At 38.7% G+C, this 15448-nt stretch overlaps 1 protein-coding gene across 3 annotated transcripts in view; it reads right to left on the bottom strand.

Annotated features, from left to right (window-relative positions):
* The window catches only part of PRKD1 (protein kinase D1), a 141655-nt gene that overhangs the window by 50824 nt on the left and 75383 nt on the right, over nt 1-15448 (bottom strand). For all 3 annotated transcript variants that reach the window (XM_062576006.1, XM_062576007.1, XM_062576008.1), the window contains exon 3: nt 229-360. In XM_062576006.1, coding sequence (XP_062431990.1) covers nt 229-360 — 132 coding nt within the window. The remainder of the gene's footprint in view (nt 1-228; nt 361-15448) is intronic.

Raw genomic sequence — 15448 nt, 5'->3', positions numbered from 1 at the left:
ACTGATTTTTTTTAGCCTTCCAGTTATGGAGCAATAACTAGAAAAATCTCGGCGCAGTTAAATCCTTATCAACTAATTGTTTAGTTAGGTAGGTCTTACTGTTGCTACTTAATTGTAAAATTCTTCTTGTGCCCAAGCAATTTAAAAGCAGAAGCGGAGACAGCACGCGCAAGCGGACCAGCCCAGCCGCTTTCTGAGCTTCCAAAAGCGGCTCTCCCGGCAGCTTACCTTCACACTTGAGCCCCTGCCGCACCAGTCCCCACAGCATTTCTCCGCAGTGGTCGCAGAAGGCCGGTGCTCGGTAGGAATGAACAAAAAGAGCATGGGGCCGGATCTGAAAATCTTCAAATGTAGCAGAAGCTGTAACAACAAGATCATTCCAAACCGAAGAGAATTAACGACGTAGCTCATACCCTTCAATTTCGTGGTATTTGATCACAAAACAAAACACAACACCCTCTGGTAATTACTATTATGAGTTTCCTCCTTATTCACGCAGAATATGCTGTAAAAGGATAGGATGAACTTTGAATTGTGTATAGGCCGCTGTACTACATTTTAAACATAAAACATTGGTGACACTCCGCCACGCTACACCACCACCAGAAAAAAATAAACCTGCTTTTAAAAATTTGCAGCACACCTGCCAAATTTTCTTTTAAATCAACTCAAAACAAAGCTAATCACCTCGTGACGCTGTACAAGTTACATGCCCTGTCTCGAGCGACTGATGTCTTTCTAATTCGCCCATAAGCTTGTCCTTTACATCACCTGTTATTAATCGCATAGCACCTAAAATTCAGTCGACGATAGGGCCGCGCTTGGACCAGCACCGAACGCAGCTGTACAGACACGAGCAGAGAACCCGCCTGGGATGTTCTCTCTCCGGAGAGAACTTTCCAGGTTCATTCCTCCCCACTGAACATAAAGAGAGTCTGAATAACTAATATAATCAAGACAACTAAAACTAGTCGAGATGAAGTCCCCCATCCGGAGAGGGAGGAGGACTGAAGCAAACAGCCAGCAAACCAAGGGGCATCAAAATTCTGTATGAAAAATAGTTGAAGAAAATTCTCTAAATCTCTCTAAAACTCTATTTCAAACGGTTCTGCTCAAGTGCCTGAGTTCATGGTATGACTGACAAATCTTTCCCAAAATACCACAGTAAAGTTAAGACATGAGTTAACCCCCAGCTGCAAATCACCCCCGGAAAGCAGGTGACTCCCTACCACAGAGCTTTAGGTTCGGTGTTTGCCTTAATGGTCACCCTGCCACACTCCCGTCTTCACTGCAGCATAAACGAGCCCTTGTGGGGTCTGTTCCTGACCTGCCAGACACTAGGAGAGCGTGCCGGCTTCGCCAGGCTCGTTCTTGCCGGATACCGAAATATCTGCAATGGAATCTGCTCACTTTAGGTTACTTTACATAGCCATTTCTCAAGAAGACAGTACGAAGTTGCTACATTCATTCAGATTTATTACAACACCCTTTAAACCATTAGGATAAATAGTTTCTCTGAGACTGTTTTCCCACAAAAGCACAAGAGTATAGTGCAGTACATCAAGCGTTGGGAATCTTTCAACTTACTATTTGCAGACTTGGAGATATACGTACATACGATACACTGGATACAGCCAGTGAAGATGCATTTTTTTTTAAAGACAACCAAAGAAAAATGGGCCATTTCACCTGGCTATTGGGTATTCCTTATTTAGCAGCCTGTGTTGGTATCTGTGAACTGTAGCACTCAAACTGGTGCTAATCAAAAGGAATGCAGCTCTAAAAGAAAATGTATGTTACAGTTGGAAAAGACAGAGAAGTTCAGAAGACTGCCATAGCTTTCTTGAAGTGCCAGTCCTTTTTGGTGACGAGAGCTCGCAACTGTTGAAACAGTTGTAAGAGATAAATGAGCTACTTTGGCACTAGTATAAACTATAAAATAAACAACTGTGAGTGTTTTAAGAAGAACTTAGGAAGTGTCCCTGTACACAGAGACAGTCAATACCACAACAGTTTTCAAAATGTATTTTAATTAAATCTTTTTTGTTCTTTTTAGAATAATAGGAAGTTAATAAAAAATTTTGGGGGAAAAAAATCAATAATGTGTTTGTAAGGAGTACTGCAGTAATACTGATGAGAGAATTCGCACTGATTAGACAGATGCCTCAATGCAGCAGGCACTGATTTAGTTGCAGGCTTTACCTTTAACTCGAAGTTTAGTGTATTAATCAGACAACGGTGCTGCGGTAGGATCTGTGAACACCTGAATTAATAAGATACTTCATATATACTACACAAAATGACAGAAAACAAATAAGGCCTCTTGATCACAGATCAGCCAGTCTAATGGAAAATATTACTTCATCCTACAAATTCTGCTTTGTTGTTAAACATTAAGCATGTAGGCATATATTTAATATCCTCTAGACTGTTATTTAATCCCATAGTTTAATTTAATTGTGAGCTTACACCTCACGGTTACTGGTCAGAATGAAGTGACTATGTAGTTACGTACCAGAAATATTTTGTCACTGAACAGAAATATATTACTAATTTGGAATTAAGGAAAAAAAGTGTTAGTGGTTCAGCTCAAATAAATTCTTAACAGTTCCAAACACCCGTAAGACCTGGCTTATTCCTTTTGTATTAGTGAAAAAAGGACAGTCTCTGCAGGAAACTGCACCTCTTAGGAAAATCTTTTCTAAAAATGTCCACAGGAAAACGCGGCTAGCTATTTGTAGTCACATTTAGCTTCCAGTCCAGGGATTTTTTTATCAGAGATACTTGGAATATCACCACTAAAGCAGGATTCAATAACTCCAACCTCCCTTTTTTGATTAAAACAATCTAAATTACCCAATTTACCCAACTGCAGATTTCATCTTCTCTTGGTATGATTATTCAGCCCCTGGTTTTCCTAACAAAAAGCTTACTTCATTAATTAGGACTTCATAAAACAGTTCAAGAGGTTAGAATATCCCAATTCAAACTTAAAATGGTTTTCCAATTTTTTAACAATGTCAGACTAGGTATTTTTCAGCCTCAAAGGCTTCAGATCATAAAAGAAAGCTTGTTTTACTATATTATTTTTCTAGAGTTTTCCAGGGTAAAGTGGTCAAGTTCACTGCTAAGACAATCTTGACACTGTGAAGTCTATGTTGTCTTTGGTCCGCTACAAAACACAACTCATCAAAATGCATTTTATGTATTTAAATGAATTCTTGAGAATTTACTTTTGTGTAGGACTTAATCAACTGTTTTTTCATGTGTACATTCAAGGACTTTCACCAAGATGTGTTTCATCAGCTCCCACTGAATCCAAGAATAATAGAGAGGAAGATCAAGTAATCAAAATTTAAAAAATCTTTTGATGTTATTTAAAATATAAAAATGTGTCATTATTCCTCATTTGTACCTATCAGAACAAAATACAGGCATATTCCCTTCCCTATTTAATTTCCCACTGAAGATACCCAACAGGTCACTGACTCGTGGAGCTCCCCAACGATTAGCTCTTCTCCTGGGCCTTTACAACCGCAGCACGCAGCCACGAGGACGAAAAAGCGGCACAGAGCCAGGCAACCTCTATGGCCCTGCCACAGAGGAACACCACTGCTGCTGTGACGGTCCAGCCGCTGGATGAGGCCAAGTTATGGATGAAAACAATACTGGCTCTAAACCCAAGCTGGACTGGAGAAGGAGGGGCAAAGAGAGCGTTTTCAAGACTTTACGGCCAAGCTGTAATCTCTCTGCATCGAAAACGCACACAAGCATTTACACTGTTCAGTCCACAGCTCAGGAGCCTGGTTCTCCTGGTTAGGGTTCTCCGCTACGGACTCGTACAGAGCAGCTGAAAGGACTGTTATCTGCCATCTCCTGTTCTCCCAGAGACTGCCCAGGAATCATTTTGGAGGTTGGTGGTTTGCATCTTCCCTTCCTCTCTGCGATACATCCACACACGTCTGCAGGATTTGGGGATCTCCAACGATATGGCACGCTACCACGTATCTCCTCCGCGACACAGGCTGCTGTGAACACATCACCAAGTCTTCAACTCTTCACTTGTTTCTTTCAAAGGTTCAAATTACACAACTAAACTTAGAAAAGTGGCAACTTAATTTAGATTTTGGATTTAATTTGGATTTATGGTAACAACTTATCTTTCTATTAAGATCCTGTTTGTAGAAAAAGTAAGTATCAGTATCTTTGTGGAATCAAATCTGAAATTAAAATCGCCCACAAGCAGTTTTGCCTTAGGGATCTGAGCCTTTGGCTCTCTTCCTGTGTCCTAAATTCAGTTCCATCTGAAGCTGGTAGCTGCTCTGTGGTTGAGTGTCAGCCTCTCTCAGCCCAGCTTTTGCTGCACGATTCCCCTTCCCTCCCTCCTCCCCACCCCAAACGGCACAGGAATAATTGACACCCTTTCCATTAAACCTGCCATCTGGTCGCCCTGCAAGTTATTTAACGGATTATCGTGCTGCGTGCTCCTGTACCAGCAACTGTTTCTACTACGTAAGGTAAAACAATACTTTAGAAATGACCTATTAAATCTTTTCTTTAATTTACATTACATATAAATGTGATATTAAATAAATACCATGACTTCAGCAGTAATAACATTAATGCAATTTTAGGCAGGCTAAAATCAAATGTAAAGAAACCACCTGAAATACTTAATTTGATGTTCTTGCAGCAGTGACTATATAACCTTGCTACCACATGCAATAGTACATATTTTACTTATCCCATTTAAATGTCTTCAGTGTGTGTGTGTGTGTGTATATATACATATATACGTATACATAACTTCCTAAAAGCAAGACAAACACAGATTTTAAAACACACTGTTTCTTTAAATCTTATTTGTTCTGCTCTGAAATAAGGAAACTTGGATAAGGAAAATTTATATCTAATGAATTTTCTAGACATTTACATGAACACTTCAGCACTCTAAACTTTCCTTGCAGGGAAACTCTTCAGTTCCAATTAGGTTTTCTTTCTTCTTTGTTAGTGCTTTGTCCTGATGTTAGAGGTGAAAAATAGCTTAAATTATGAATGTAAATGGGTGTCAGGTAATTAAGGGGGAGTGAATATCCAAAAGTGAACTTCTGAACTGTTCAAGCAGAGGCCTGCCGCTCACTTGCTAAACCGGTTGCGAGTTTGGCTAACACCCGACCAAAGAGAGGTGGCACCTTCCGAACCGTCCAGCTAACGGCAGGGACGCAACCACCAGCCACCGGTTTGGAGGCCGACCACGCTTTGTGCTCCTGCACGTAGACTGCCAGGGACTGGGAAAACGGGGACCTGGGGGCTCGGAAAGAGGAGGAGGCCGAACACAAGGGCTCCCTTAGTGGTCTCGGGAAGAGGAAGGGGCCTGGAAAGCAGGTGGAGAAGACCCCATGAGCAGCAAAAGAGCCTGGGGGGGGGTGTGTGAGGGGATGGACGCGGGGGACCCAGGACCCCCGGATGGTGATGCCTGCACCTGGGAACCGCGAGCAGCTGCCCGGCACCGACCAAGAGGACTTGGTGGCCCGCTGTCCCGGGCCAGCGGCGAGGTCCCCGCGGGGAGCCCGGCCGAGACCCAGCCGCCGAGACGCCGGGAGGGCGGCTGCGGGGAAAGCTCTAACCCCGCTGGGTCCTGCACAGACCCAGACACCCAGACCCACCACGGGCTGTCGCTTACGCAGTCTCACCCGTGACGTGGGATTTAAGCAATAAAACTCAGGAATTAGTAAACCATTTGGAATCATTTGCCCAGTGTTAGCTTAGCCTTAATTTACGGGGAGTTTTATTAAAAGATTAATATTAATGAGTCAGCGTGCTTGATTCATCTTTACATTCTGTATTTCTAAAGTTCAATTTTAACACACATTTACTAATCTGAGAATGATTAGACAGGTTTAAACCTACTAACTGTACAGCACAGTAGGTTTTACATTCATTTAAAATCTAAGCACAGCATCCTTTTTTTGACAAATTTACCTGTTTTTCACCCTAGGGAAAAATCAGCAATAGCTCAGTTCATGGATTCAGTCTGTTAATCATAACATTACACTTCAAAGATGATAATTCAGCACAGGAAAACAAAATGAAATACTGCTCAAGTTTATTGAGCACTGCCACTGGTTCACTGCCACTGAAGCAGTGTTCAAAACAAACACCGGCAGTGAAGAAGAGATTTAGTATCATGAAGTAAACACCGCAGATCTTTTACATCTCTGTTTCTTCTGACTAACTGTTTTGTAATTCAGAGTTCTTTTCCAGGTTTCTGAAAAATCAAATGCTGGATGACATGCTCTCTGCCAGAACTGTGCATCTCAAAATAAAGACGTGTCCCAAAAGAATTAGAAGCACCGGTATAACTTGTATAACTCCTTCAAATTTGTTCCATAAAAGGTAGAGAAAATGGTTTGTTACACAGTGCATAATGCTGATGGGTTAAAAAAAAAAATCTCGTGGAATTAAAAATAAAATCTTATACTGGAGTTGTTAACGAAATCCTATATACATTAAATTGTATTTTTAGCTCCCTTTAATGAAAATGATTCACAACAGTTTTGATGTCTCTGAAAATGAGAATTCATAAATATATATTCATTATACACTCACACACACACTTTTTTTTTTTTAACATGATTTTTTTTTAACAAAAGATGTATTCCACTGTTCATTTGAGAAAGGCACATAATACTTAAATTTCAGTGAAGTCCTAGTCCGACTTGAGAATACGCTTTAGTGGCTGCCTGGATAACATGTGAATAAATCTTTCTTCAGGTCTCAAACCTTTGCCGCTGGACGATCAGAGACAAGGAACAGGAGCACGACTGCATATAACCATGGGGTTTTTCACCTCCAGTCTAATTGTTTCTAAGGTAAGGTTAGAAAAGAGAGAGAAGGGAACACAGCGATGCTAAGTAAACAGACTGCACATGATTTGTACAAGATGGCACAGCCTGGAACGAACAAATGAATTACTGCTATGCATTTTAATTAATAGAGATGAACTACGGATGAGAAAAACTACCGGAGGCCTGGAAGAGACTTCCATACAAGGAGAGGTTAAAAGACTGGAACTGTTTCATCTGGAGAGGAAATGAGTAAGAGGAACGTACCGGATTTGAGAAGAGGGGGAAGCCAAAAAAACAAACTGAGACACAAACATAACCCCTTTAAAACAGCTCCTGCACCAACACCGACACACCGCCTGACGGGAGTCTTAATGGTCTTAGAAACAGGCAAGTTCTCCCCACATCTTTTAGACAGCAAGTCCCACCCCAGCCAAGTTAACAAAAAACGTTCTCGATGCCTCTGTAAGAGCCAGAGTCACAGTGTCTCCAGGCCGGAGCCACCCCACCACCCAGGTATAAAAACCGAGGGATCGCAACCTGCGCTTGTAATCAGCTCCTGATTCTCTTCCTTCTTCGTTTCCTTTGCAAATTGTTATATTCCTCCAGGGACAGGGTTGGCTTGTTTGTGCTCCGACCTGCTTTAGCTACAAACCTTAAGCAGTTCCTAAAAGAAGTTGTGTATCGTATCCCAAATACGATATCCCAAATACGAAATCCCAAGCTCGCCAAGCTGAGCGTGACTCCTCACAGCACGCCGATGAAGCATATTCCACTAATTCTTACAAGATGCTAATATTCCTCGTCTGCCTTCCAGTGGCTGGCAAAGATCTCTTACAACCAAGTGCAATTTCACCCCAGTAAAAATGGATGGACTTTTTATAAGCAAACTCAGATTAAAACTGTCAATATAAAATTGTTTTCTGCTCTACATAACATGAAAAGAGTAGGTAAGTTTACACAGCAGTTTTTAATAAACCTTATGAACAAGACATACCATGAACAAACTATGTTGGCAAGAACAAAAGTCTGTGGACGTCTAAAGTATCTGTTTCCCTGCAGGCCTGGGGAAAACAGGATTCAAAAAGAGCCAGAGTACGGAAGTAGAGAACCACAGCATTTCTGCCATTTGCCAACTTCTCCTATACAGGTCGTGCTTCCATTTAAGGGGGTGGGAGGGAAAAAAAAGGCAAATCTAGTTCATCCAAAAATAGTCTCAAACGCACCGAAGCATTGCTGGAGGTTGGATCTACAAACAGCTCGTAGTAACAACTTCAAAGTATGAACTGCAACCTTCATTTTGGTAAAAGGTTAACTTATCTACAATCATGATCTAATGTCACAGCTTAACGCAAAAGCTTGATGCAACTTTTTAACTGTTTAGCTTCTCCAGAAAGAAAACATATGAAGTTATATCTCCATAATGGCATTAACAAACGGCAGTTGAAATACATAATTCTTAAAGGCTGCTCAAAAGAGTACCTAACAGCTTAAAGAAGCTGGTGTATGAAAGACAGCATACTCCATCTCGTGTGAAGCTTACTTTGTTATTTTGGTGATTCACATTTCCGTCCTTTATTTTACCAGTGGAACCTGAGAAATATCTTTTTATTGATCCAGTTCAAGCTGGTAGCAAATACTACTGAATCATATTAAGACTGAAGAACGTTTTTCAGCTTAAGATCACCTTGCATAAAATTCACTTCCTTTTCCTGAGTAGACAGGAAGAGTGGGTTGAACCAAAGAGACCTACAAAGCTGCAAGCTTCGGTTTCTCCTCCTTTCAGTACGTGCGAATGAATGACTGCTCATTTGCAGCCACCTTTGATTACATCTTTGCAACTTCTGTATCTTGCTTCCTGCTTTCGTCTGCTGACTAATTTTCAAGAGCATTCTAGTCAAAAGGAATCTTTCCTACAGATACACCTCAATAAAATCCTTTCCCCAAAGATTTGATCTTCTTTCAATCTGAAATGTAATTCAACAGTTAAGTAAATGTTGGCTTCAGTGATCTCTGCAGTGGAGAGTCCCATAGCAAAAATACCACTAAGAAAGAGCATTCCTCTTTCTTGCATCAAGAGATACTTTTCTAATGAAGCAGAAAATGCACAACTAAGAAAACAGCAACATGGCAGATGATACCTTACTGAGCGAATAGCATTAGTGATACGGTCTAGTGAATGGGCAGCAGTGTAGCCTGAGGAGCCAAGCGGGGTTCAAAGGAGTCTGTGGTTTTAAGTAAAAACTGACACAAAGTCCTGAATCATGTATCTTCACATCTCCTACACAAATACTATCAGAATCCTATATAGTCAACTGAAATAAAGTATTAAAACAGATAATATTAAAAACTACATAAAACAAAAGAAACAAAACTGTACAGTAGGTAAAAACAAAACTGTGCTTATAAGGACTAATAATGCTGATAACGAATGCTTTTTTAATGTGTAGATGACTGAACCTGAATCTCAACATACTCTTTTTCCTTCCAGTCTCATAATAACATCTAACATTTCACCTCTACAATACCAGTAGCTATAGGGGACCTGAAAGACAATTCCATTAGCTATTTTCAACAGTCTGTACTTACATTCTGCGGACCAGTCAGTAGACAGACGCAAAACATCACTCCATAGAAACCCACTGCATCATGCACCAATGTAAAATACAACTAATAATATTCATTATTATTTTAAAAGCACAGCAGGTGCGGCATTCTGAGAAGATTAAATTTCTTGTGCTTCACCAGAAACCTTTTGCTCTGTAGCAAACTGTTTCAATTATATGATATCTACAGGTACAATTTTTTCCTTAAAATGGAATAAAATGCTTCAGGAACAATATGCAACTTCTCTCAACTATCAATTTTTCTAGATAACTTCTCATATCTTCCAAGAACCTGCAACATAAGCTCTAAATCAGAAGACAATCATATTTATTATGCCTTAAACTGTAAAGAATATAAATACAACATCAAAAATAATGAAAATGAAATGATGAAAACTTTTAATCATTTGCCCAGTCTTTATAAGAGACCCTACAATAAACTATTATGCAAATCAGATAACGTATAGTATTAGGATATGAAACAAACTGAACTGACAGTTCAGCCTTCTCTACACTAACTAGCATTGATGCATGCAATAAAAAATGAAAGCAGTGGTATTAGGAAGTTTCTGACCCCGGATATCAGTGCCGCAGGGGACGCTTACCCCGGGGGTGCACAGCTCTTATGCAGCTCAGCTGTAGTAATAACATTGTACTCTACTGTCTCTTTCAGATACGCTACTCAGAAATATTTGTCATAATAAACCTTGAGTCTACAGAGCTTTGGAATGTATATTCTGCTCAGGTATTTGGGATGTAAGTAGAAATAAAATACTTTAACTAGTTCCATATAACCTGGGTTATAGCACATATTTTTGGTCATTCCCAAAAGATCTCAGGATCATCCTCTGCTAGTCCTCAATGTCAATCTCCTTTTTTCAGAGGGGCACTCCCCACCACACCAAACAAGTTTTGAAGGTATCTACAAATTAAGTATTATGCAAAAACACTCATGACCCCATATTTTCAGCAGAGATTTATTGAAAAAGACTGATTTGTATAATAAACTATCACTGAAGTCTATTACGACCTGAAACAATGTCAGCTCTGTCCAGGCAGTAAATATTGGCAATGCATTATTTTGCTGTCTGAACATATTTCAGCAAAAAAAAAACCCCTACATTAGTCTTCTCTGAATACGACAGACTCCTTACAGAGTTCTTTTCTTTTGTCTAACATTACAGAATTGCGTATATTTTTCTCCTCTCCATGATACATGAGTCTTAACATAGCAAAAATTAGCTGCTGCATTTAGTTAGGGTCATTTACTGCAAAACACTGATGCTCTTACATGTTTATGGAGGAAATGTCTGTATTTAAAATCTTTCATAACTCAAGGCATGTTATCAAAGGATTTTACTTGCAACCTTTTAACCATCACTGAGGCCCTGAAATATTGCAAGTTTCATTTGCTGTCTTTGCATTCAGAGAGTCAGAAAGTCTTTTGAGCATCATGTCCTCTGACTAATGAAGAAAACTCAGTACCAGTAGATGAGTATATACAGCTGTTAATTTCTCCGATGTTAAAATTCAAGTGACATTGAGTGAGGAAAATAATTACAACTCTGTAATATTAGAATAGGTATGTGTTTTTTTTATTTATTTAATGTTGCACTAAATGTGTATCAGAGTTATATTGCTGTAGTGTATAAGAGCTGGTGTTACAGCTCTTGTATATATAGGAAATAATATAATACAGGAAATATAGGAAAGACATCTGCAAGTAACCTATCTTTGCAGGGACCTCCTGCAGAAGGACAGAAGGAAGACAGAAAACAAAGTGGATTAGAACTGGGATTCCAAACTCAGGAAACCACAGCATGCAAACTGGCACGATCATGCAAATAAAAATGGGCAAATCTACAATGAACACAATTGACCTACCTCTTTTTCTGGGAAATTCAACCATTAAATTGATGACCTAGTGCTCCCCCTTCCTCTTTCCCTGGCAAATTTCTAGTGTTGTAGACAAGGTTTCAGAATAATACCTCTTCACTAAGCTAGGTTTCCCACATGGGTAACAACCTTTTTTATTTTATTTTATTTTTTTAGGCTAATTTCAATGTTTTATTCAAAAATCACAAAAGTTGGTCCTAAGAAGCACCTTTGCACCAATTAACATTTTAAAACCTCCTACATGCAACTGTACTAGCACTTATATGTGAGTAGTCTACAAAAACAAGCTACATGAAGAAGGAAATTTCAGGAAATTAATGGCATTTCTTTCTGAACTGATATAATTGTAACCAGAACAGAAAAAGTTCTATACAGCTGAGCTAAATGAACTGGATATTTGAGCAGAGATTCTCTGTGAAGCTCAACTTGAGCACTGGACATCAAAATGGTACTAGAAGATCATTTTTTGAGAAAAACATGGAAGAAGCTTTGTAATAAAAGTTTATTAGTCTATAAGAGGTGTGTTAACACACATTTCTTCCTCAATATCTTATGAATGTAATAAGCAATAGGAACTTTCTAGCCTTCAAGGCTAAAATTTGGATATCTTTTGTTATTTAAAATATGAGGAATGATGCCAGATGTAATGGTTTGGGAAGGTCATTCTTTCATGTGATTATACTTGTGATTTGCCCAGAAGACACAGTTTTAACTTTTTTTTTAAAAAAAACAACTCTGTTTTATTGTCTTCCATTTGACATAACAATATGGTAAAACTCCTACAACTTTCTACTTTTTGATATTATATAAGAACCTTATAATTTTATATGCTAGAAAGATAGAGAATCTGAAAATAAATGTCTATTCGAATTTACAGAACAGTGTTCAAAGACGGATTATGTTTTTCTTGAAGAACTACAGGTCAGAATGTATAAGAAAACAAATTTTCAAATAAACCTTACAAAAATGGTTTTCTGACTGTGCATACTATTGCGATCACTTCTTATACCCATTACCAGTATTCATGAGCTCTGTCAAAGTGTGGATATTTTAAACAGTCCTGCTTCTATTTACAAACTGTTATCTGATATAAAATCCTTGGCACCTAAGATCTTTAGGTTGTGTGGCAGTTTTAAAGAAATGTAATTTTTTCATGAAGTTCTAATAGCTGGTAGAAGTTTTTATACAATGAAATTCTGAAATCTCTGAAGAATCACTGACATGAGTGGTGGGCACAAAATTAAAGCTATTTCCTCTCTAAAAGTGGTACGACTGCCTTAAGGAAAATAATGGGGTTTCTTATCAAGAAGCATTTCTACCTGTAACAGAAAGATTGGAACATTAAGCCACTTGCAGTCAGAGGGCCCTGAAGATATTTTTTGGTGATCTGTGGTGATACGATTAAATATAATAATAACATATTCTAAATAATGATCTAAGCCATATATGGCTCAGAAAGGCTAAATACTTATACAAACACAACCACCATCTACTTTAGACCTCTGTGGAATTTTAGACTAAATAACTATGCAGATAAGTATTGTGATCAGGCCCTGTCTCCTGCAAAACCACACAGCAATACATGACAAATTATAATATTCTTAGTTCTCAGTACACCAGATTGTTGCAAATGGCTCCTGCATTGCAGATTTATTCAAAACACAACAATTTCAAGGTTCCTCAATTACGCTGACCTTCTAAAAGATTTGGCTTACCTCAAGTCTGTATTTACTTTTCTTTTCTTTTTAACCCATCATGATATGTACTATTTTCATGCATTCCATGAATTGTAAGAGGGAAATAATTAAAAAATGACTGAGACAGAAAAAAGAATATACAAACAATACATTCCATTCATGAGCACATCATAAATAAAACAAGATAAAATGATATAGTTGATCAATACTGTCAACAACTGTATACCAGAGTTACCAGGAAGTGTATAATGGTGTAGCCCAGGGATTTTCCTTTAGCTAAAATTTGATTACTTGAACCCTGTACAACAGCACTTTGTGGTATTACCTGTCAGACTCAAAATTCCAGGCTTTCAGACTGCATTGCACACTCTGTGCTGAACGCTGAGAGAAAAAAGCCATATGGACCCTGGGCAACCGTAGATATTACCCACACTTTCACATACTGTTGGCTTAACAGCCTTCCTCTACCTATTGCAGAGTTTCTTAGGCTTGGCCTCTCCCACAGACAGGTGGTTCACCCAAGAAACAAAAGCACCAGTCCCCTAATTCTCTCAAACAGTATTGTTCTCCTTTATCATTTTGAAGTACTGCATAAAGTCCTGATTTTAAATATTTAATCAGCTACTTGCCTAATTCTGGCAATCTGGAAAACATGTGGTCTTCATTTCAAAAGCATATAAGCTATATACCATATAAAACATTAAATTCTCTGCTGATCTTTTTCATTGCCTCAAATTTACTGACCTTGAGCGATTATTTTCTGTGGCAAATATGAAATAGAGATTACTGGCATCTTTTCAAAAGGGAAAAATTTGTTTCCTGATACGGAAAAGATGAATGCTGACTTACAGGAATGACTTGCATCATTCTTTACTTAACTTCTTCCTATTGTAATCAAAGAGTATGGAAGAAGGTCCTATACAGGAAAATCTGTAATTAAAATCCCAATTGGTTGAGGTGATGTTGACCTAACTCATACCTTCCCTTTTTTCAGCATCCATTGGGACTTTGGTTTTCTCTTCACTAATCCTCCCTTCTTCTATAGCTTCAGTTCCTATCTCTGTATGACATACGACTCTGTTTCTCAGGTGTCTCTCCAGCTGCTCTAACTGCATGTTCCAACTGCAAAAATAAAGCTATTCAGCCATCTTCTAAATTTTATTCAACAGAAATATCACCTTTCCTTCTTTACCATTCCAGCATTCTCTCCACTGCTTACCCTTGTAAATTTTGTGCCATTTTTATTCAAGTACCTCATCCCTCCTTGTATCTAGGCTTTTGACAAGTATTATTAACACCTAAGAGCATCCCCAGATTTCCTTTACATTCAAATCACATGAATTCTGGTTATTTTCTAATTCAGTTAGACAAGTCCAGTATTTATGGCCACTCTGCTAGCCGAACGTGTTCCTTGAATATATATGTCATCTCACTGCTTCCAAAATCCAGCCTCTCAATGCAAGAGCCACTCCTGTCACATCTCCTCTCACATCCTTACACCTGCCGGGCATCTTCAGGTTACTGCTTTCCTTCTCTCGCTTTGCACTGATTTATACTCTCCTCTTGCCTCCTCTGACTTTTGTATTTCCTAGGCCCTAATTAACTATCTTCCTCTGTTCCATCTTTTTGACTCCCGTATCACCAGGTATATGTCAGATATTCCCAACTCCAGTACAAGAGGCATCCAGCACTCCTCTTGCACTGCCAGCCATAAATACACTGTAATTACAGCCCCGCCTGCAGTTTGCATTCCTGTCTCAATTTCCTAAATAATTTGAAAATAAATCACAGAAGGAGTCAGAGCAGGTTATATGAAAGCAGTTATTCTATTTCCAGACCAAAATGGACATTTTTATGGCACTCCACACAAATTATAAAACCTTACTCTACAAGCAGTGAGGTCACTGTTTGCAAGAATGGCCTTCATGATTTCTCCATAGGTAATTCTGAACTGACCACACTGACAGACTAAGAGAAAAGTGTAAACTCTATCAACTGAAATACCAAACTGTTGATACTTCATGCAAGGTGTATTAACACCAACTCTTATTTTCAAGCTACTCTGTTTATAAAGCAAATGCATGCTAAAATATCTAATACATTCTCTTTTTGTTTCTACCATGTTCTATCTAAAATGGTTATGCTGTCATACTGGACCATTTTCCTCTAAAAATGGAGAAAACTTGTTTTTCAAAATGCTTATTAAAATTAATCTATTGCTTTACTAGTAATACTGATAAAATCAGGCTGTCAAAAAGTATTCAGTGCAATGGAAAAAGATTTCAAAAATTAATAGGCACATATATGCCACATATACATCTGAGAAAGATTTTGACCCAATGTAAGTCCATAAAAATACTCCCTTTCCTTGGATCCCAACTGTGGCAATACGTGATGGGTGTTT

This window comes from Rhea pennata, chromosome 5, assembly GCF_028389875.1.
Source record: "Rhea pennata isolate bPtePen1 chromosome 5, bPtePen1.pri, whole genome shotgun sequence".
Lineage (NCBI taxonomy): Eukaryota > Metazoa > Chordata > Aves > Rheiformes > Rheidae > Rhea > Rhea pennata.
The sequence above is the reverse complement of the archived record's forward strand: the minus strand, read 5'-3'. Positions and strand labels throughout refer to the sequence as shown.